The 21,294-nt window shown below is 41.0% G+C and overlaps 1 protein-coding gene and 1 pseudogene across 6 annotated transcripts in view; one reads left to right on the forward strand and one right to left on the reverse strand.

Annotated features, from left to right (window-relative positions):
• Positions 1-575: 575 nt before the first annotated feature.
• Positions 576-21,294, reverse strand: part of APOOL (apolipoprotein O like) — a 254,234-nt gene continuing 233,515 nt past the window's right edge. For all 6 annotated transcript variants that reach the window (XM_077890171.1, XM_077890172.1, XM_077890167.1 and 3 more), the window contains one exon: positions 576-781. In XM_077890171.1, coding sequence (XP_077746297.1) covers positions 591-781 — 191 coding nt within the window. In that variant the 3' untranslated portion in view covers positions 576-590. The remainder of the gene's footprint in view (positions 782-21,294) is intronic.
• Positions 2,062-4,171, forward strand: LOC144309101 (RNA-binding protein EWS pseudogene; annotated as a pseudogene).

The following is a 21,294-nucleotide window of genomic DNA, read 5'->3' on the forward strand; positions in this document are numbered from 1 at the left end:
GCTCACGTGGAGGGGGCTGTGTGGCCCCGGGAGCAGCTCAGCCTGGCTTGGGCAGTGTCTCCGCACAGAGGGACCTGTGCGGCGGGGAGTACGATTCTAGCAGCACAGGCCCGGGAGCACAGGGCACTGGGGACACAGCCCAAGATCCGGCGCTCCCCCTGGGACAGGGAGAAGCCAGGAGGACACAGGACAACAAGGATGCTCCAGCCTCTGGGTGGCCCCGAGCTGAAATCAGCGCCCCCGAGCATCCAGGCCCCTGCAGACTGAGAGCTCCATAGTTACTGCAGGAGCTGACTCCAGGGCTGGAAAGCTGGCCGCTGCTACTGTTGTTGTTCCTCCTGGGGCCTCACAGGATAAACAACTCCCACTGAGCTTCACAGTGGCCTCACAGGATAAATAGGTTAAACAAATTTCCCCGAGCCCTGCACCAGGCTGGGGTTGAGCAGCTAAACCCAAGTGCTAACACCTGAAAATCAGCACAGCAGGCCCCTCCCCCAGAAGACCAGCTAGACTGACCGGGAAAAACAAATTATTGACCAAGCAGCACTGGAAAGTTCCAGGGGAAGTCGAGGGATTAACAGTATACAGAATCAGAGGATACTCCCCCTTGTTTTTTTTTTTATTTCTGTTTGCTCCCCCCCTTTTTTTCTTCTCTTCTCTTTTTTTTCCTTCTTTTTTTCTTTTTCTTTCTTCTTTCTCTTCTCTCTTTTTCTCCTTTTCCCAATACAACTTGTTTTTGGCCACGCTGCACTGAGCAAAATGACTGGAAGGAAAAACTCACCTAAGAAGAGAGGTGAAAGAATCAGAAGAAAGAATCAGAAACATTCCTCTCTCCCACAGCATTACAAAATTTGGATTACAATTCAATGTCAGAAAGCCAATTCAGAAGCACTATTATAAAGCTACTGGTGGCTCTAGAAAAAAGCATAAAGGACTCAAGAGACTTCATGACTGCAGAATTTAGATCTAATCAGACAGAAATTAAAAATAAATTAAATGAGATGCAATCCAAACTATAGGTCCTAACGACGAGGGTTAACGAGGTGGAAGAACAAGTGAGTGACATAGAAGACAAGTTGATGGCAAAGAGGGAAACTGAGGAAAAAAGAGACAAACAATTAAAAGATCATGAGGATAGATTATTCACCATGACCAAGTGGGATTTATCTCTGGGATGCAAGGCTCGTTCAACACTCGTAAAACAATCAATGTGATTCATCATATCAGCAAGAGAAAAACCAAGAACCATATGATCCTCTCCATAGATGCAGAGAAAGCATTTGACAAAATACCTCATCCATTCCTGATCAAAACTCTTCAGAGTGTAGGGATAGTGGGAGCATTCCTCAGCATCTTAAAAGCCATCTACGAAAAGCCCACAGCAAATATCATTCTCAATGGGGAAACACTGGGAACCTTTCCCCTAAGATCAGGAACAAGACAGGGATGTCCACTCTCACCACTGCTCTCCAACATAGGACTAGGAGTCCAAGCCTCAGCAATGTGGCAACAAAAAGAAATAAAAGGCATTCAATTTGGCAAAAGAAGAAGTCAGACACTACTTCTTTGCAGATGACATGTTACTGTACATAGAAAACCCAAAAGACTCCACCCCAAGATTGCTAGAACTCATTCAGCAATTCAGCAGTGTGGCAGGATACGAAGTCAATACCCAGAAATCAGTGGCATTTCTATACACTAACAATGAGACTGAAGAAAGGGAAATTAAGGAGTCAATCCCATTGACAATTCCACCGAAAAGCATAAGATACCTAGGAATAAACCTAACCAAATAGGTAAAGAACCTATACACTAAAAACTACACAACACTTCTGAAAGAAATTGAGGAAGACACAAAGAGATGGAAAAATATTCCATGCTCATGGATTGGAAGAATTAAGATTGTGAAAATGTCAATGTTACCCAGGGCAATTTACACGTTTAATGCAATCCCTATCAAAATACCATGGACTTTCTTCAGAGAGTTGAAACAAATCATCATAAGATTTGTGTGGAATCAGAGAGGGAAAGCGAGAGGGAGACGGACGTTGAGAGAATGAGAGGGAAGGAGAGAAAATGGCGTCCATGGATTACAGTACCTACAGCCAAGCTGCAGCCCAGCAGGGCTACAGTGGATACACCGCCCAACCAACTCAAGGATATGCACAGACCACCCAGGCATATGGGCATCAGAGTTATGGAACCTATGGACAGCCCACTGATGTCAGCTATACCCAGGCTCAGACCACTGCGATTTATGGGCAGACCGCCTATGCAACTTCTTATGGACAGCCTCCCGCTGGTTATACTACTCCAACTGCCCCTCAGGCATACATTCAGCCTGTCCAGGGGTACGGCGCTGGTGCTTATGATACCACCACTGCTATGGTCACTACCACCCAGGCCTCCTATGCTGCTCAGTCTACATATGGCACTCAGCCTGCTTACCCAGCCTATGGGCAGCAGCCAGCAGCCACCGCACCTGCAAGACCACAGGAAGGTAACAAACCTGCTGAGACTAGTCAACCTCAATCTAGCATAGGGGGTTACAACCAGCCCAGCCTAAGATATGGACAGAGTAACTACAGTTATCCCCAGGTACCTGGGAGCTACCCCATGCAGCCAGTCACAGCACCACCATCTTATCCTCCTACCAGCTACTCCTCTACACAGCCGACTAGTTATGATCAGAGCAGTTACTCTCAACAGAACACCTATGGGCAGCCGAGCAGCTATGGACAGCAGAGTAGCTATGGTCAACAAAGCAGCTATGGGCAGCAGCCGCCCACTAGTTATCCCCCCCAAACTGGATCCTACAGCCAGGCTCCAAGTCAATATAGCCAACAGAGCAGCAGCTACGGGCAGCAGAGTTCATTCCAACAGGACCACCCCAGTAAGATGGGTGTTTATGGGCAGGAGTCTGGAGGATTTTCCGGACCAGGAGAGAACCAGAGCATGAGTGGCACTGATAACCGGGGCAGGGGAAGAGGGGGATTTGATCACGCAAGCATGAGCAGAGGTGGGCGGGGAGGAGGACGCGGTGGAATGGGCAGCGCTGGAGAGCGAGGTGGCTTCAATAAGCCTGGTGGACCCATGGATGAAGTACCAGATCTTGATCTAGGCCCATCTGTAGATCCAGATGAAGACTCTGACAACAATGCAATTTACGTGCAAGGCTTAAAGGACAATGTGACTCTAGATGATGTGGCTGACTTATTTAAGCAGTGTGGAATTGTTAAGATGAACAAGAGAACCGGACAACCCATGATCCATATCTACTTGGATAAGGAAACAGGAAAGCCCAAAGGTGATGCTACAGTATCCTATGAAGACCCACCAACTGCCAAGGCTGCTGTGGAGTGGTTTGATGGGAAAGATTTTCAAGGAAGCAAACTTAAGGTTTCTCTCGCTCAGAAGAAACCTCCAATGAACAGCATGCGGGGTGGTATGCCTCCCCGTGAGAGCAGAGGGATGCCACCGCCACTCCGTGGAGGTCCTGGGGCCCCATGGGTCGCATGGAAGGCCGTTGGAGGAGACAGAGGTGGCTTTCCCCCAAGAGGACCCCGGGGCTCCCGAGGGAACCCATCTGGAGGAGGAAATGTCCAGCACCGAGCTGGGGACTGGCAGTGCCCCAATCCGGGGTGTGGAAACCAGAACTTCGCCTGGAGAACAGAATGCAACCAGTGTAAGGCCCCGAAGCCTGAAGGCTTCCTTCCACCACCCTTCCTGCCCCCGGGCGGTGACCGTGGCAGAGGCGGCCCTGGTGGCATGCAGGGAGGAAGAGGTGGCCTCATGGACTGCAGTGGTCCGGGTGGGATGTTCAGAGGTGGCCGCAGTGGAGACAGAGGGGGCTTCCGTGCTGGCCAGGGCATGGACCGAGGTGGCTTTGGTGAAGGAAGACGAGGCGGTCCTGGTGGGCCCCCTGGACCTTTGATGGAACAGATGGGAGGAAGAAGAGGTGGGCGTGGAGGACATGGAAAAATGGATAAAGGCGAGCACCGTCAGGAGTGCAGAGACCGGCCCTACTAGACGCAGAGACCCTGCAGAGCTGCATTGACTACCAGATTTATTTTTTAAACCAGAAAATGTTTTAAATTTATAATTCCATATTTATAATGTTGGCCACAACATTATGATTATTCCTTCTCTGTACTTTAGTATTCTTCACCATTTGTGAAGAAACATTAAAACAAGCTAATTGGTAGTGTGCCGAGTTTTTTTTCCTTCTTTTAAAGATGGTTGTTTAACTAAAGACTAAACAATGGGAACCCCTTGTGAGCATGCTCAGTACCATTGTGGAGAACCAGGAGGGCCTCTAACTGTAACAATGTTCATGGTTGTGATGTTTTTTTTTTTTTAAATAAAATTCCAAATGTTTATTTAAAAAAATATTTGTGTGGAATCAGAAAAGCCCCCAAATATCCAGGGGAATATGAAAAAAGAAAACCATAGCTGGGGGCATCACAATGCCAGATTTCAGGTTGTACTACAAAGCTGTGGTCATCAAGACAGTGTGGTACTGGCACAAAAACAGACACATAGATCAATGGAACAGAATAGAGAACCCAGAAGTGGACCCTCAACTTTATCGTCAACTAATACTTGACAAAGGAGGAAAGACTATCCACTGGAAAAAAGACAGTGTCTTCAATAAATGGTGCTGGAAAAATTGGACATCCACATGCAGAAGAATGAAACTAGACCACTCTCTTGCACCATACACAAAGATAAACTCAAAATGGATGAAAGATCTAAATGTGAGACAAGATTCCATCAAAATCCTAGAGGAGAACACAGGCAACACCCTTTTTGAACTCGGCCACAGCAACTTCTTGCAAGATACATCCATGAAGGCAAGAGAAACAAAAGCAAAAATGAAGTATTGGGGCTTATTCAAGATAAGCTTCTGCAGAGCAAAAGAAACAGTCAACAAAACTAAGAGACAACCTACAGAATGGGGGAAGATATTTGCAAATGACCTATCAGAAAAAGGGCTATTATCCAAGATCTATAAAGAACTTATCAAACTCAACAGCAAAGAAACAAACAGTCCAATCCTGATATGGGCAAAGGCAAGAACATAAATTTCACAGAGGAAGACATAGACATGGCCAAGAAGCACATGAAAAAATGCTCCGCATCACTTGCCATCAGGGAAATACAAATCAAAACCACAATGAGATACCACCTCACACCAGTGATTATGGGGAAAATTCACAAGACAGGAAACAACAAATGTTGGAGAGGATGCGGAGAAAGAGGAACCCTCTTGCACTGTTGGTGGGAATGTGAACTGGTGCAGCCACTCTGGAACACTGTGTGAAGGTTCCTCAAAGAGTTAAAAATATAACTGCCCTATGAACCAGCAGTTGCACTGCTGGGGATTTATCCCAAAGATACAGATGCAGTGAAATGCCGGGACACCTGCTCCCCGATGTTTATAGCAGCTATGTCCACAATAGCCCAACTGTGGAAGAAGCCTCAGTGTCCATTGAAAAATGAATGGATAAAGAAGATGTGGTCTATGTATACAATGGAATATTACTCAGCCATTAAAAACGACAAATACCCACCATTTGCTTCGACGTGGATGAACCTGGATGGTATTATGCTGAGTGAAATAAGTCAATCTGAAACGCACAAACATTATATGGTCTCGTTCATTTGGGGAATATAAAAATTATGGAAACGGAATAAAGGGAAAGGAAAGAAAATGAGTGATAATATCAGTGAGGGTGACAAAACATGAGAGACACCTAACTAGTGGAAGTGGAGGTGAGCGGGGTGTTGGGGTGCCTGGGTGTTGGGCACTGAGCAGGGCACTTGGTGGGATGCTCACTGGGTGTTATGCTATATGTTGGCAAATTGAACTCAATAAAAAAATTTAAAAAAACTAAAGTAAAGAAACACATTGATAATTTTACATTAATAGCAAGAGATCTCCATACTCTACTCACTGCCATGGACAGATCATCTATGCAGAAGATCAACAAAGAAACAAAGGCTTTGAATGACACACTGGATCAGATGGACTTCACAGATTCATAAAGAATATTCTATCCTCATGCAAGGGAATAGACATTCTTCTCAAGTGCACATGGAACTTTCACCAGACTAGACCATGTACTGGGTCACAAGTCAGATCTCAACTGCTGCCAAAAGATGAGGATCATTCCCTGCATATTTTCAGACCACAATGCTTTGAAACTAGAACTCCATCAGAAGAAGAAGTTTGGAAGGAACTCAAACTTTTCGAGGCTAAAGAATATCCTACTAAAAAATCAATGGGTCAACCAGGAAATTAGAGAAGAATGGAAAGGATCCATGCAAACTGAGAAAAATGAAAGCACAACTGTTCAAAATCTTTTGGGATACATAAAAGACGGTCCTAAAAGGGAAGTACATTTCAATACAAGCCTCCCTCAAAAGATTAGAAAAATCTCAACTACATGAGTCAAACTTACACCTAAAGGAATTGGAGAAAGAACAGGAATTAAAGCCTAAACTCAGCCGGAGAAGAGAAATAATAAAGAGCAGAACTCAAATGGAAATCAGAATTACAGTAGACCACATCAACAAAAACTAGGAGCTAGTTCTTTGAAAGAATTAATAAAATCAGTAAACCATTGCCAGACTTATCAAAAAGAAAAGAGAAAGGACCCAAATTAATAAAATCATAAACGAAAGAGGAGTGATAATTAGAAACACCGAGGAAAGACAAGCAATTTTAAGAAAGTATTCTGAGCAATGGTATGCCAACAAATTAGGCAATCTGGTGGAAATGGATGTGTTCCTGAAAACTTATGAACTACCAAATCTAAAACAGGAGGAAATAGAAAACCTAAAGAGACACATAACCAGAAAGGAAATTGAAGGAGTCATCAAAAACCTCCCAAGAAATAAGATTCCCAGAGGAATTCTACCAACATTTAGAGAAGAAATAAAACTTTTTATTGAAGCTGTTTAAAAAGATAGAAAAGGAAGGATAACTTCCAAACTTGTTCTCTGAGGCCAGCATTGCCTTGATCCCAATACCAAGGACCTCATCAAAAAAGAGAATTACAGACCAATATCCCTGGTAAACATGGATGTCAAAATACAACATACAAGCCAATAGGATCCAACATTATATAAAAGGATTATTCCCCATGACCAAGTGGAATTTATTACTGGACCTCAAGGTTGGTTCAACATCTGCAAATCAATCAATGTGATAGATCACATTAATAAAAGGAAGGCCAAGAAGCATATGTTCCTCTCAATTGATGCAGAAAAAGCATTTGACAAAGTACACCATGCTTTCTGGATTAAAACTCTTCAAAGTGTGGGGATAGAGAGAACATTCCTCAACATCATAAAAGCAAAGTATAAAAAGCCCATATTACATATCATTCTCAATGGGGAAAAACAGAGCTTTTCCCCTCAGGTTAGGATCACGACAGGGATGCCCACTCTCACCGTTGTTGTTCAACATAGTAATATAAGTCCCAGCCTCATCAATCAAAGAACAAAAAGAAATAAATGGTATTCAAACTGGTAAAGAAGAAGTCAAATTCTCACTCTTTGGAGATGACATGATAGTTTGTGTGGAAAACACCCAAAACTTCACCCCCAAATTGCTAAAACACTTTCAAGACATGTCTATAAAGGCAAGGGAAAGAAATGCAAAAATGGACTATTGGGACTCCATCAAGATAAAAATATTCTGCACAGCAAAGGAAACACTCAACAAAACTAAAAGGCAACCTACAGAATGGGGGAAGATATTTGCAAATAACATATCACATAAAGGCTAATATCAGGATCTATAAATAACGTATCGAAGTCAACACCCAAAAAACAATCCAGTCATGAAGTGAGCACAAGACATGAACAGACATTTCTTCCAAGAAGACTTATAAATGGTCAACAGTCACTTGAAAAAATGCTCCACGTCACTTGGCATTAGGGAAATATAAAATCAAACCAAAATGAGGGGATCCCTTGGTGGCTCAGTGGTTTAGTGCCTGCCTTCAGCCCAGGGTGTGATCCTGGAGCCCTGGGATCGAGTCCCATATCGGGCTCCCTGCAAGAAGCTCTGCCTGTGTTTCTGCCTCTTTCTCTCTCTCTCTCAATCTCTATCTCTTTAATAAATGAATAAAATCTTTAAAAAATGAGATACCACTTTACACTGATGAGAATGGCTAAAATTCACAAGACAGGTAACATCAAATGTTGGCAAGGATGTGGAGAAAGAACTCTTATACTGTTAGTGGGAATGCAAGCTGGTATAGCCACTCTGTAAAACAGTATGGAGGTTCATCAAAAAGTTAAAAACAGGGCTATCTAATGATTCAGCAACTGAACTACTGGGTATTTACCCCAATGATACAGATGTAGTGAAATGAAGGGGCACATGCATCCCAGTGTTCATAGCGGCAATGTCTACAATGGAATATTAATGTCACATCTTCAGTGGAATATTAGCCTTCAGAAAAGATGAATACCTACGATTTACATCAACGTGGATGGAACTGGAGGATATAGCGCTGAGTGAAGTCAGTCAAAGAAAGGGAATTATCATATGGTTTCACTCATATTTGGAACATAAGCAATAGTGCTAGGGACCATAGGGAAGGAGGGGAAACTGAATGGGGAAAAGGCAGAAAGGAAGGCAAACCATCAGAGACTCTTAACTCTGGGAAACAAACTGAGGGTTGCTGAAGGGGAGGTGAGTGGGAGGATGGGGTAACTCAGTGACGGGCATTAATGATAGCATGTGATGTGATGAGCACTGGATGTTATACTATATGTTGGCAAATTGAATTATAAAAAATAATTAAATAAAATTTTAAACCCCAAAAGTATACAACTCCCACTGCAGATACAATAATGGCTTGATTTTGATTAAAACTGTTTTACTGTTTTTAGTTTTCTTTTTCCACTGTTTTTTTAGAATGAAAGTATCAAGAGTAGAGACTAGTAGAGGTCAAATACTTAGTATTAAAATTTGCCCATGATTTTAAAAATACACATATATGTTTTATTTGCATCATATTATGTATATCTTATTTACCAAACACCATCTATCAATATAGTCAAGCAAATTATCTAACGTAATTTTTGAGAACTTACTAGGTTCTAGGTATCCTGCTTAACAGCAGGGATAAATAAGAATCTGACATGTTTCTGGTCTGCCCTCAAATATTTAAAAAAATATGGAGATATATAGGTGTAGATCCTTATAAGGCAACGTAGAATACACTGTAGGGCTAGTGTGTATGAAATGTGGGAGCACAAAGACAAAGCAAATGATTGACTTTATCAGAAAAAGTTTTACAAAGAATGTGTCTTTTGATCTAAGCTTTGAAGGATGAATATGAATTTTTCAGGTATGTGGAAGTAGGGCTCAAATGAAAAGGAAGGCTTCAGGGCTAAAGACAATAACATGCTCAAATCATGGAAAGTGTGAATATATAGGGAGTGTTTGTGGAACTCTAAGTACCTTGAAATGGTTAGCACTCGGGATGATGGGTGGAAGGGAGGTCATAGAAAATGATGTTGGCAAAGAATTCAGAGAGCCTACCAGGAAAGTCTTTAGGAGACATGCTAAGGAATATGGTATTTACCCTATAGGTTACTGGGCACCATCACAATGTTTTAAGTCATGGAAATAACAGGATTTGGTTTCTCTTATGGAAAGATCATTCTAGATATACTATGGAAAATTGATGGTGAAGTTTGGAGTAGGGCAGAACTGGAAGCTGACAGACCAGTTAGAAGGCTATGATAACAGGTCAGGTGAAAGATTATGTCTGTTTAAACTAAGATAGTAACAATGGAGAATCGGACACTTGATGCATTTAAGAAATATGAAGAGTTATCAGGTGGAACTTGGTAATTGATATGGCAAGTGAGAAAGAGATAATAGTCAAGGATCACGTCTATGTTTTGGGGTTGGATAACATGGGTGGGAAGTGGTCTCTTACTGAGAAGTTAACCTGTCAATGGATTACACTATTAGGGGCTTATAGTAGATATATCATATGTTGAAAGATCACTAAACAGGAGTCTTAAGGAATATACAGATATTGGCTTGCTTCAGAGAATATAGGAAACACAATAACAAATCCCTAAATCACCATTTGCTTATAATATTCTCTTATATTCCACTTAAATAAATGCCAGAGACTTGACCTCTTAAGCAAGAGCACTAGTAGTATTTCCAGCTCTATCTCTGCTTCAGAAGTCAGGCTGTGGGGGGGAGGAGCAAGATGGCGGAAGAGTAGGGTCTCCAAATCACCTGTCTCCACCAAACTACCTAGAAAACCTTCGAATTATCCTGAAAATCTATCAATTCGGCCTGAGATTTAAAGAGAGACCAGCTGGAATGCAACAGTGAGAAGAGTTCGCGCTTCTATCAAGGTAGGAAGACGGAGAAAAAGAAGTAAAGAAACAAAGGCCTCCAAGGGGGAGGGGCCCCGCGAGGAGCCGGGCTGAGGCCGGGGCGAGTGTCCCCAGGACAGGAGAGCCCCGTCCCGGAGAAGCAGGAGCTGCACCGACCTTCCCGGGCGGAAAGGGGCTCGCAGGGAGTTGGAGCAGGACCCAGGAGGGAGGGGATGCCCTCGGGCTCCCCGGGACAGTAACAGCAACTCCGCGCCCAGAAGAGTGCGCCGAGCTCCCTAAGGGCTGCAGCGCGCACGGCGGGACCCGGAGCAGCTCGGAGGGGCTCGGGCGGCGGCTCCGCGGAGGGGGCTCCGCGGCCCCGGGAGCAGCTCGGCCGGGCTCGGGCAGAGGAAGAGGCTCCGTGCGGAGGGGCCTGCGCGGTTCCAGGAGCAGCTCGGGAGGCTCGGGCGGCGGCTCCGCGGAGGGGGTTGCGCGGCCCGGGAGCGCGAATCCACCAGCGCAGGCTCCGGAGCACAGGGCGCCGGGACACAGCCCAGGATCCCGCCTCCCCCGGGACAGGCAGAGGCCAGGAGGGCCCAGGACAGCAAGGACGCTCCTGCCCCGAGCTGAGCAGATCAGCGGCCCCGCCCCGGAGCCTCCAGGCCCTGCAGACGGAGTTCCTGCTGGAGCTGAATCCAGGTTTCCAGAGCTGGCCCCGCCACTGGGGCTGTTCCTCCTGCGGCCTCACGGGGTAAACAACCCCCACTGAGCCCTGCACCAGGCAGGGGCACAGCAGCTCCCCCAACTGCTAACACCTGAAAATCAGCACAACAGGCCCCTCCCCCAGAACACCAGCTAGACGGACAACTTACAAGAGAAGCCAAGGGACTTAAAGTATACAGAATAGGAAGATACTCCCCGGTGGTTCTTTTTTTTTTTTTTTTTTGGTTTTTTTTTTTTTTTTGGTTTTTTTTTTTGGTTTGTTTTGTTTTGTTTTGTTTTGCTTTTTGATTTGTTTCCTTCCCCCACCCCCCCTTTTTTTCTCCTTTCTTTTTCTTTCTCTTTTTCTTCTTCTTTTTTTTTCTTTCGTTTTTTTTTCTCTTCCCTTTTTTTTTCTCTTTCTCTTTTCTTTCCTTCTTTCTCTCCTCTCTTTTTCTCTTTTTCCCAATACAACTTACTTTTGGCCACTCTGCACTGAGCAAAATGACTAGAAGGAAAACCTCACCTCAAAAGAAAGAATCAGAAACAGTCCTCTCTCCCACAGAGTTACAAAATCTGGATTACAATTCAATGTCAGAAAGCCAATTCAGAAGCACTATTATACAGCTACTGGTGGCTCTAGAAAAAAGTATAAAGGACTCAAGAGACTTCATGACTGCAGAATTTAGAGCTAATCAGGCAGAAATTAAAAATCAATTGAATGAGATGCAATCCAAACTAGAAGTCCTAACGACGAGGGTTAACGAGGTGGAAGAACGAGTGAGTGACATAGAAGACAAGTTGATAGCAAAGAGGGAAACTGAGGAAAAAAGAGACAAACAAAAGACCATGAAGATAGATTAAGGGAAATAAACGACAGCCTGAGGAAGAAAAACCTACGCTTAATTGGGGTTCCCGAGGGCGCCGAAAGGGCCAGAGGGCCAGAATATGTATTTGAACAAATTCTAGCTGAAAACTTTCCTAATCTGGGAAGGGAAACAGGCATTCAGATCCAGGAAATAGAGAGATCCCCCCCTAAAATCAATAAAAACCGTTCAACACCTCGACATTTAATTGTGAAGCTTGCAAATTCCAAAGATAAGGAGAAGATCCTTAAAGCAGCAAGAGACAAGAAATCCCTGACTTTTATGGGGAGGAGTATTAGGGTAACAGCAGACCTCTCCACAGAGACCTGGCAGGCCAGAAAGGGCTGGCAGGATATATTCAGGGTCCTAAATGAGAAGAACATGCAACCAAGAATACTTTATCCAGCAAGGCTCTCATTCAAAATGGAAGGAGAGATAAAGAGCTTCCAAGACAGGCAGCAACTAAAAGAATATGTGACCTCCAAACCAGCTCTGCAAGAAATTTTAAGGGGGACTCTTAAAATTCCCCTTTAAGAAGAAGTTCAGTGGAACAGTCCACAAAAACAAAGACTGAATAGATATCATGATGACACTAAACTCATATCTCTCAATAGTAACTCTGAATGTGAACGGGCTTAATGACCCCATCAAAAGGCGCAGGGTTTCAGACTGGATAAAAAAGCAGGACCCATCTCTTTGCTGTCTACAAGAGACTCATTTTAGACAGAAGGACACCTACAGCCTGAAAATAAAAGGTTGGAGAACCATTTACCTATCGAATGGTCCTCAAAAGAAAGCAGGGGTAGCCCCATCCTTATATCAGATAAACTAAAATTTACCCCAAAGACTGTAGTGAGAGATGAAGAGGGACACTATATCATACTTAAAGGATCTATTCAACAAGAGGACTTAACAATCCTCAATATATATGCTCCGAATGTGGGAGCTGCCAAATATATAAATCAATTATTAACCAAAGTGAAGAAATACTTAGATAATAATACACTTATACTTGGTGACTTCAATCTAGCTCTTTCTATACTCGATAGGTCTTCTAAGCACAACATCTCCAAAGAAACGAGAGCTTTAAATGATACACTGGACCAGATGGATTTCACAGATATCTACAGAACTTTACATCCAAACTCAACTGAATACACATTCTTCTCAAGCGCACATGGAACTTTCTCCAGAATAGACCACATATTGGGACACAAATCGGGTCTGAACCGATACCAAAGGATTGGGATTATCCCCTGCATATTCTCGGACCATAATGCCTTGAAATTAGAACTAAATCACAACAAGAAGTTTGGAAGGACCTCAAACACGTGGAGGTTAAGGACCATCCTGCTAAAAGATAAAAGGGTCAACCAGGAAATTAAGGAAGAATTAAAAAGATTCATGGAAACTAATGAGAATGAAGATACAACCGTTCAAAATCTTTGGGATGCAGCAAAAGCAGTCCTAAGGGGGAAATACATCGCAATACAAGCATCCATTCAACAACTGGAAAGAACTCAAATACAAAAGCTAACCTTACACATAAAGGAGCTAGAGAAAAAACAGCAAATAGATCCTACACCCAAGAGAAGAAGGGAGTTAATAAAGATTCGAGCAGAACTCAACGAAATCGAGACCAGAAGAACTGTGGAACAGATCAACAGAACCAGGAGTTGGTTCTTTGAAAGAATTAATAAGATAGATAAACCATTAGCCAGCCTTATTAAAAAGAAGAGAGAGAAGACTCAAATTAATAAAATCATGAATGAGAAAGGAGAGATCACTACCAACACCAAGGAAATACAAACGATTTTAAAAACATATTATGAACAGGTATACGCCAATAAATTAGGCAATCAAGAAGAAATGGGCGCATTCCTGGAAAGCCACAAACTACCAAAACTGGAACAGGAAGAAATAGAAAACCTGAACAGGCCAATAACCAGGGAGGAAATTGAAGCAGTCATCAAAAACCTCCCAAGACACAAGAGTCCAGGGCCAGATGGCTTCCCAGGGGAATTTTATCAAACGTTTAAAGAAGAAATCATACCTATTCTCCTAAAGCTGTTTGGAAAGATAGAAAGAGATGGAGTACTTCCAAATTCGTTCTATGAAGCCAGCATCACCTTAATTCCAAAGCCAGACAAAGACCCCACCAAAAAGGAGAATTACAGACCAATATCCCTGATGAACATGGATGCAAAAATTCTCAACAAGATACTGGCCAATAGGATCCAACAGTACATTAAGAAAATTATTCACCATGACCAAGTAGGATTTATCCCTGGGACACAAGGCTGGTTCAACACCCGTAAAACAATCAATGTGATTCATCATATCAGCAAGAGAAAAACCAAGAACCATATGATCCTCTCATTGGATGCAGAGAAAGCATTTGACAAAATACAGCATCCATTCCTGATCAAAACTCTTCAGAGTGTAGGGATAGAGGGAACATTCCTCGACATCTTAAAAGCCATCTATGAAAAGCCCACAGCAAATATCATTCTCAATGGGGAAGCACTGGGAGCCTTTCCCCTAAGATCAGGAACAAGACAGGGATGTCCACTCTCACCACTGCTGTTCAACATAGTACTGGAAGTCCTAGCCTCAGCAATCAGACAACAAAAAGACATTAAAGGCATTCAAATTGGCAAAGAAGAAGTCAAACTCTCCCTCTTCGCCGATGACATGATACTCTACATAGAAAACCCAAAAGTCTCCACCCCAAGATTGCTAGAACTCATACAGCAATTCGGTAGCGTGGCAGGATACAAAATCAATGCCCAGAAGTCAGTGGCATTTCTATACACTAACAATGAGACTGAAGAAAGAGAAATTAAGGAGTCAATCCCATTTACAATTGCACCCAAAAGCATAAGATACCTAGGAATAAACCTAACCAAAGATGTAAAGGATCTATACCCTCAAAACTATAGAACACTTCTGAAAGAAATTGAGGAGGACACAAAGAGATGGAAAAATATTCCATGCTCATGGATTGGCAGAATTAATATTGTGAAAATGTCAATATTACCCAGGGCAATATACACGTTTAATGCAATCCCTATCAAAATACCATGGACTTTCTTCAGAGAGTTAGAACAAATTATTTTAAGATTTTTGTGGAATCAGAAAAGACCCCGAATAGCCAGGGGAATTTTAAAAAAGAAAACCATAGCTGGGGGCATCACAATGCCAGATTTCAGGTTGTACTACAAAGCTGTGGTCATCAAGACAGTGTGGTACTGGCACAAAAACAGACACATAGATCAGTGGAACAGAATAGAGAATCCAGAAGTGGACCCTGAACTTTATGGGCAACTAATATTCAATAAAGGAGGAAAGACTATCCATTGGAAGAAAGACAGTCTCTTCAATAAATGGTGATGGGAAAATTGGACATCCACATGCAGAAGAATGAAACTAGACCACTCTCTTTCACCATACACAAAGATAAACTCAAAATGGATGAAAGATCTAAATGTGAGACAAGATTCCATCAAAATCCTAGAGAAGAACACAGGCAACACCCTTTTTGAACTCGGCCATAGTAACTTCTTGCAAGATACATCCACGAAGGCAAAAGAAACAAAAGCAAAAATGAACTATTGGGACTTCATCAAGATAAGAAGCTTTTGCACAGCAAAGGATACAGTCAACAAAACTCAAAGACAACCTACAGAATGGGAGAAGATATTTGCAAATGACCTATCAGATAAAGGGCTAGTTTCCAAGATCTATAAAGAACTTATTAAACTCAACACCAAAGAAACAAACAATCCAATCATGAAATGGGCAAAAGACATGAACAGAAATCTCACAGAGGAAGACATAGACATGGCCAACATGCATATGAGAAAATGTTCTGCATCACTTGCCATCAGGGAAATACAAATCAAAACTACAATGAGATACCACCTCACACCAGTGAGAATGGGGAAAATTAACAAGGCAGGAAACAACAAATGTTGGAGAGGATGCGGAGAAAAGGGAACCCTCTTACACTGTTGGTGGGAATGTGAACTGGTGCAGCCACTCTGGAAAACTGTGTGGAGGTTCCTCAAACAGTTAAAAATAGACCTGCCCTATGACCCAGCAATTGCACTGTTGGGGATTTACCCCAAAGATACAAATGCAATGAAACGCCGGGACACCTGCACCCCGATGTTTATAGCAGCAATGGCCACGATAGCCAAACTGTGGAAGGAGCCTTGGTGTCCAACGAAAGATGAATGGATAAAGAAGATGTGGTTTATTTATACAATGGAATATTACTCAGCTATTAGAAATGACAAATACCCACCATTTGCTTCAACGTGGATGGAACTGGAGGGTATTATGCTGAGTGAAGTAAGCCAGTCGGAGAAGGACAAACATTATATGTTCTCATTCATTTGGGGAATATAAATAATAGTGAAAGGGAATATAAGGGAAGGGAGAAGAAATGTGTGGGAAATATCAGAAAGGGAGACAGAATGTAAAGACTGCTAACTCTGGGAAACGAACTAGGGGTGGTAGAAGGGGAGGAGGGCGGGGGGTGGGAGCGAATGGTGATGGGCACTGGGTGTTATTCTGTATGTTAGTAAATTGAACACCAATAAAAAATAAATTAAAAAAAAAAGAAGTCAGGCTGTATATTTCATAAGGATATTTCCTACAAGGTAATAACCCTCAGTTATAGTCAAAGCTTGGCCACCAAGTGATCCCACAGAATTGTGCACAGGTCATCAGGTTTGTTCTGGAGAACATAATGTTACTATCACTTGAACCTCAAGTGATACATTCACACTTTTAAAAGGAAATATTGACCTCTATTGAGACTGAAAAAAAATACGCTTGCTAAGGAAACAATGATAACATTTCCCAGCTATGCTGATAATACTAAATTTGATTCTCATTCAATTCAATACTTTAACAATCCTCTTATGCCCACATATCAACATGTCACAAAATGTATATTTGGTTTTATTTTTTATGGTAACACATGCCTTATACTAGTTGATAAATCATTTTTCTTCTGTACCTACATGCATAAGTGTTAATACGTTCATTTGGCAGGCAGGGAGTGACTTTCTTCTTATTCTACTATATTAGTCTGTAAGATGAAAACAGAAAGCTTAAATTAGGCACTTTATTCAGGCTGAGAATGTAATGTATTTTTTAAAGATTTTACTTACTTATTCATGAGAGACACACACACACTCACAGAGAGAGAGAGAGAGAGAGGCAGAGACACAGGCAGAGGGAGAAGCAGGCTCTATGCTGGGAACCTGATGCGGAACTCGATCCCAGGTCTCGAGGATCACACCCTGGGCTGAAGGCAGTGCTAAACCGGTGAGCCACCCAGCCTGCCCAATGTATTTGTACTTAGAAAAAGAAGCAATATTACATACATGCATTTGACATTTTAATTTTAATAGATTGATCTGGACATTTTGGCAAATAAATTAAAATGATTGATTATTGGCATGTTCATAGTAAATTAATCCTCTAAGAATCAAGTCTTAATTTCACCATGGTTACATTAACTTCTCTAGCCCACATTTATTTTTCCTTAAACTTATCCATTTTATTTATTTATTTATTTATTTAAATATTTATTTATTTATGACAGACATAGAGAGAGAGAAAGAGGCAGAGACACAGGCAGAGGGAGAAGCAGGCTCCATGCCGGGAGCCCAACGTGGGACTCGATACCGGGTCTCCAGGATCGCGCCCTGGGCCAAAGGCAGGCGCTAAACCGCTGAGCCACCCAAGGATCCCAAACTTATCCATTTTAAATGTATGTCTTTCCAACTTTATTTTAAGCTCATGGAGGCAAGGAAAATACCTTGTACTTCTTCATTATTCTGTACAACATTTAACATAGCAATACTGGATTAGTTTATTCAAATACCATGTGTATAGCAGTACTGCCTTCTAGGGTACATGAAATTAATCGCCTGTATACCTGACAATATTCCAAGTCTAAGTTTTCATATTTGTATCAGCTCTTCTGATAATTTAATGAGGCTGATTTTTTGTTTAGCTTATGAGAATTGGCCTCATTATTTTATAGTAGAATTGTGAACTTTCTTTTCTTTGAATGAATGATAGAGTTTGGTGATAACACAATTAAATAAAATTGCTAACTGAATAAATTCCATTTTAAAGATAAGTTTATTTATTTTAACTAATCTGCACAGTCAATGCAGGGCTTGAACTCAGGATCACAAGATCAAGAGTTATATGCTCTTCCAACTGAGTCAACCAGGTGTCCTAAATTCCACTTTTTAATTAATTTTAATTAAACAGCAGAATAGTTGTTCTAATATCTAGTATATCTTTCATTGGGTATTACATAAGTATTCTGTTATTCGTGTTGATAGTTCTTTTAGAGTTCATTTGCTAGTGATTAATCTTAACATAGTTATCACAAATATTAGGGAAATAATGCAAGCAGGACTGAGTTCCATGAAAAATAGGACCATAATCTTTATCCAGCAAGATTAGATACCATTATATGTGGATTGAACATTTGTAGATAATCATGTTTTTAGTATTATTTCTATTGTTACTTTATTTTTATATCAGATAACTATGACTTTAACTTATTCAAACAGGACAGATAGTATTGGATATAGACATTGGTTATTAGAATAAATTTTTTTCTGGTGAGACAAAAGCTTTTTATATACTAAATTTTATTTGTTATTTCTCAATTTTATTTCTATTATTTCTAATGTTACATGTCTTTCTTACAGGCAAGACTTTTTTGTCCTTAGGTCATTACAACAAATACAGTATTGGTCAAATGTAACTACGTTTTTAACCACAATTTCAGAATAATATGTTTTAAAATAATTTTGTTAAGTAGCAACCTGCAATAACTATAAAGGCTGATAGTGGATATCATGTTTATTTGTAATTCAACAAAAGAACATGGTTAAGCATGAATAAGGGAATGCTAAAATTTTTAAGTTTTTACATTTCTAAAAAGGAACTTGGCAATCATATTTTCAATTTAGTAATAGATTGGTTTGGGAATAAATTAGAACTCATCAGCAAGGAAATGATAAGAAAATAGGTTGCTTTCTGTGTGCATTCACTTACTGAATGTTCTCTTAGCAATTCTGACTATGTTGTATAGTTAGCAGTTGTCTGGATCCAGCTGTGCAATATACATATTAGAGCAATACACACCAATTGATATCAAATCCTGCCAAGTAGTATTCATGGTCTTGTGTTACAAATGTCTTGCTCTGCCTGATTTCTGAAAACTCTATATATGATTTAAGTGGATATTTGCATTAACTTCATAGAGAAATTCTATCTAAGGAGGGAGGTTTTGAAGCAATAGTTATACAAAGTGGCTCCTTTTTTGGGTGCCATGCAGCTGTCAGGAAATCTTACGTGATTACATTTAAGCCTTGACCAGTGGGGAAGCCAAAAACTGTTCCATACATATGCAGAATTCACTAAGTTTCAATGCTGGAACCTCGATGAAGACCTTTTAATATAACAAAATTGCCACATCGAAATCTGTCTGCTTCCAAAAGGGACTCCTTTGCAGCAAGTTTTCTGGGAAATCATGTGCTTAGAACCAGGAATAGAAACTTTTAAAGATAGAACATTCTAGCAAAGCTAACAGAAATGAAACTTCACAGTTTCTATGCTTATCACATAGGACTAAAATAACTGGAGCCTGAAAGAAGTTGGTAAAGTTATTTTGATAAGCCTAATGGCTGAATTATATTGCTGCATTGGTGAGATAATTAACTGTGTGATCAACAATTTGTTCCATACACTGAAATGCAAATCTAAGAATATTGTTACCAATTTGTTAGCTATATATTGATATAGATAATGCTTTGCTTTTAATGCAGTATGAAAGCTAGAAGTGAGAAACAAAAAGAATATCATTTACTAGATATCTCTGTTCTTCATTATAATTAAATATTAATTGAGCATTTACAAGGTACTTAGCACTCATAGAAACATAAAGAGTTATCAAAATGAATGCCAGATGCTATTTATTAAGAGATTTGGAATCCAAGTGGAAAATAATGAAGATATTTACTATTTTATAATAATCTTTTGTGAAATGTGCTGTTTTGCATGTACACGTATGCTTGAGAAACCTATCTCTGCATTAAAAGGTTATGGATAATTTACATTAATAATTACTTCTGTGTAGAGATTCCCTTTCATAATTTTAACTATTTTTACTTCTTACCATAAAACCCACATGCTCCTCTTCCTAACATCCTCTTTAAATCTCTGGATTGTCCCACCCTTTTCCATTCATAGACATTTAAAAAATCTTTAAATGCACACTAGCTTGAAATTTTAATAGTTAATTATTTTATTAAAAGTATGGGGAGAAAAGTTTTCTATATCCCCACCCAATTAAATATTATTTGCATTTTCATATGTTATGGATAAAAATCTTTTTACATACTATATTTCTTACATGCAAAAAATTTAAAAATTTAATTTCCAGAGATAATAATGGTAGAATATACTAAAAATGTATCTGACACCTTTCACAGAATCATAATACTTTTTAGATGAACAAACTAGAAACTTAGAATTTATCCTTCCTTTTAAAAAAATTTTAGACTAGGGGTTAGAGGTTTCCAGAAGAATTTAAAAGGTTTAGAACTTTGAAGTGTTTAAGATGGCAATGTAATAGGATCCTAGGCTCCTCTTGTCCCTTGAACAGTTATATATAACTATCAAATCATTCTGAATACCCAAGAAAATGACCTGAGAATTGACAGAACACATTGCACAACTAGAGGGAGAGAAGTCACATCAAAGAAGGTAGGAAATGTGGAGATGTGGTTTGGGGAAGGAACAGATTGTAGGTGCTGCAGAGGAGAGGGAGCCCTGGTCATGGAGAAAAGTGAAAGAGGGAGCACAGCACACAGGGGAATGCACAAAGAGAACACTTCCCCAAAGCTATTGGCTCAGAAAATGAGAGGAGCTGACTTTCACAAGCTTCTGCAACTAGCAGAGCTCAAAAACAAGTTTCAGATGTTGGTGGGCTATGCTGTGATAGAGGACTGAAGGAGCTTCCCTACTCCTGGAGAGAAGGCAGGCAAGCTACCCGAGGGGCAAAGAGCATGATCTGAGGATTGCCTAAGGGACACAGGGAGAGATTATTGCTTTTTTTGAAACACATCTGTGAGAGGTGGCCTTTTCAGAGATGCCTCTCCAGGAAAAAAAGAACCAGTAGTTTGCATTAACCTCCCCCACCCCTTAGCATAGGTGCAGAGACACCTGCTGAAGGCAGCTAACGCAGAAGCTGGCTGTTTACCTGTCTTGTTTCAAATTCCATGCCCATGACCTATGGTGTAACTGCCCTTCTAGGTCA

The sequence above is a fragment of the Canis aureus genome, chromosome X, assembly GCF_053574225.1.
Source record: "Canis aureus isolate CA01 chromosome X, VMU_Caureus_v.1.0, whole genome shotgun sequence".
Taxonomy (NCBI): Eukaryota; Metazoa; Chordata; class Mammalia; order Carnivora; family Canidae; genus Canis; species Canis aureus.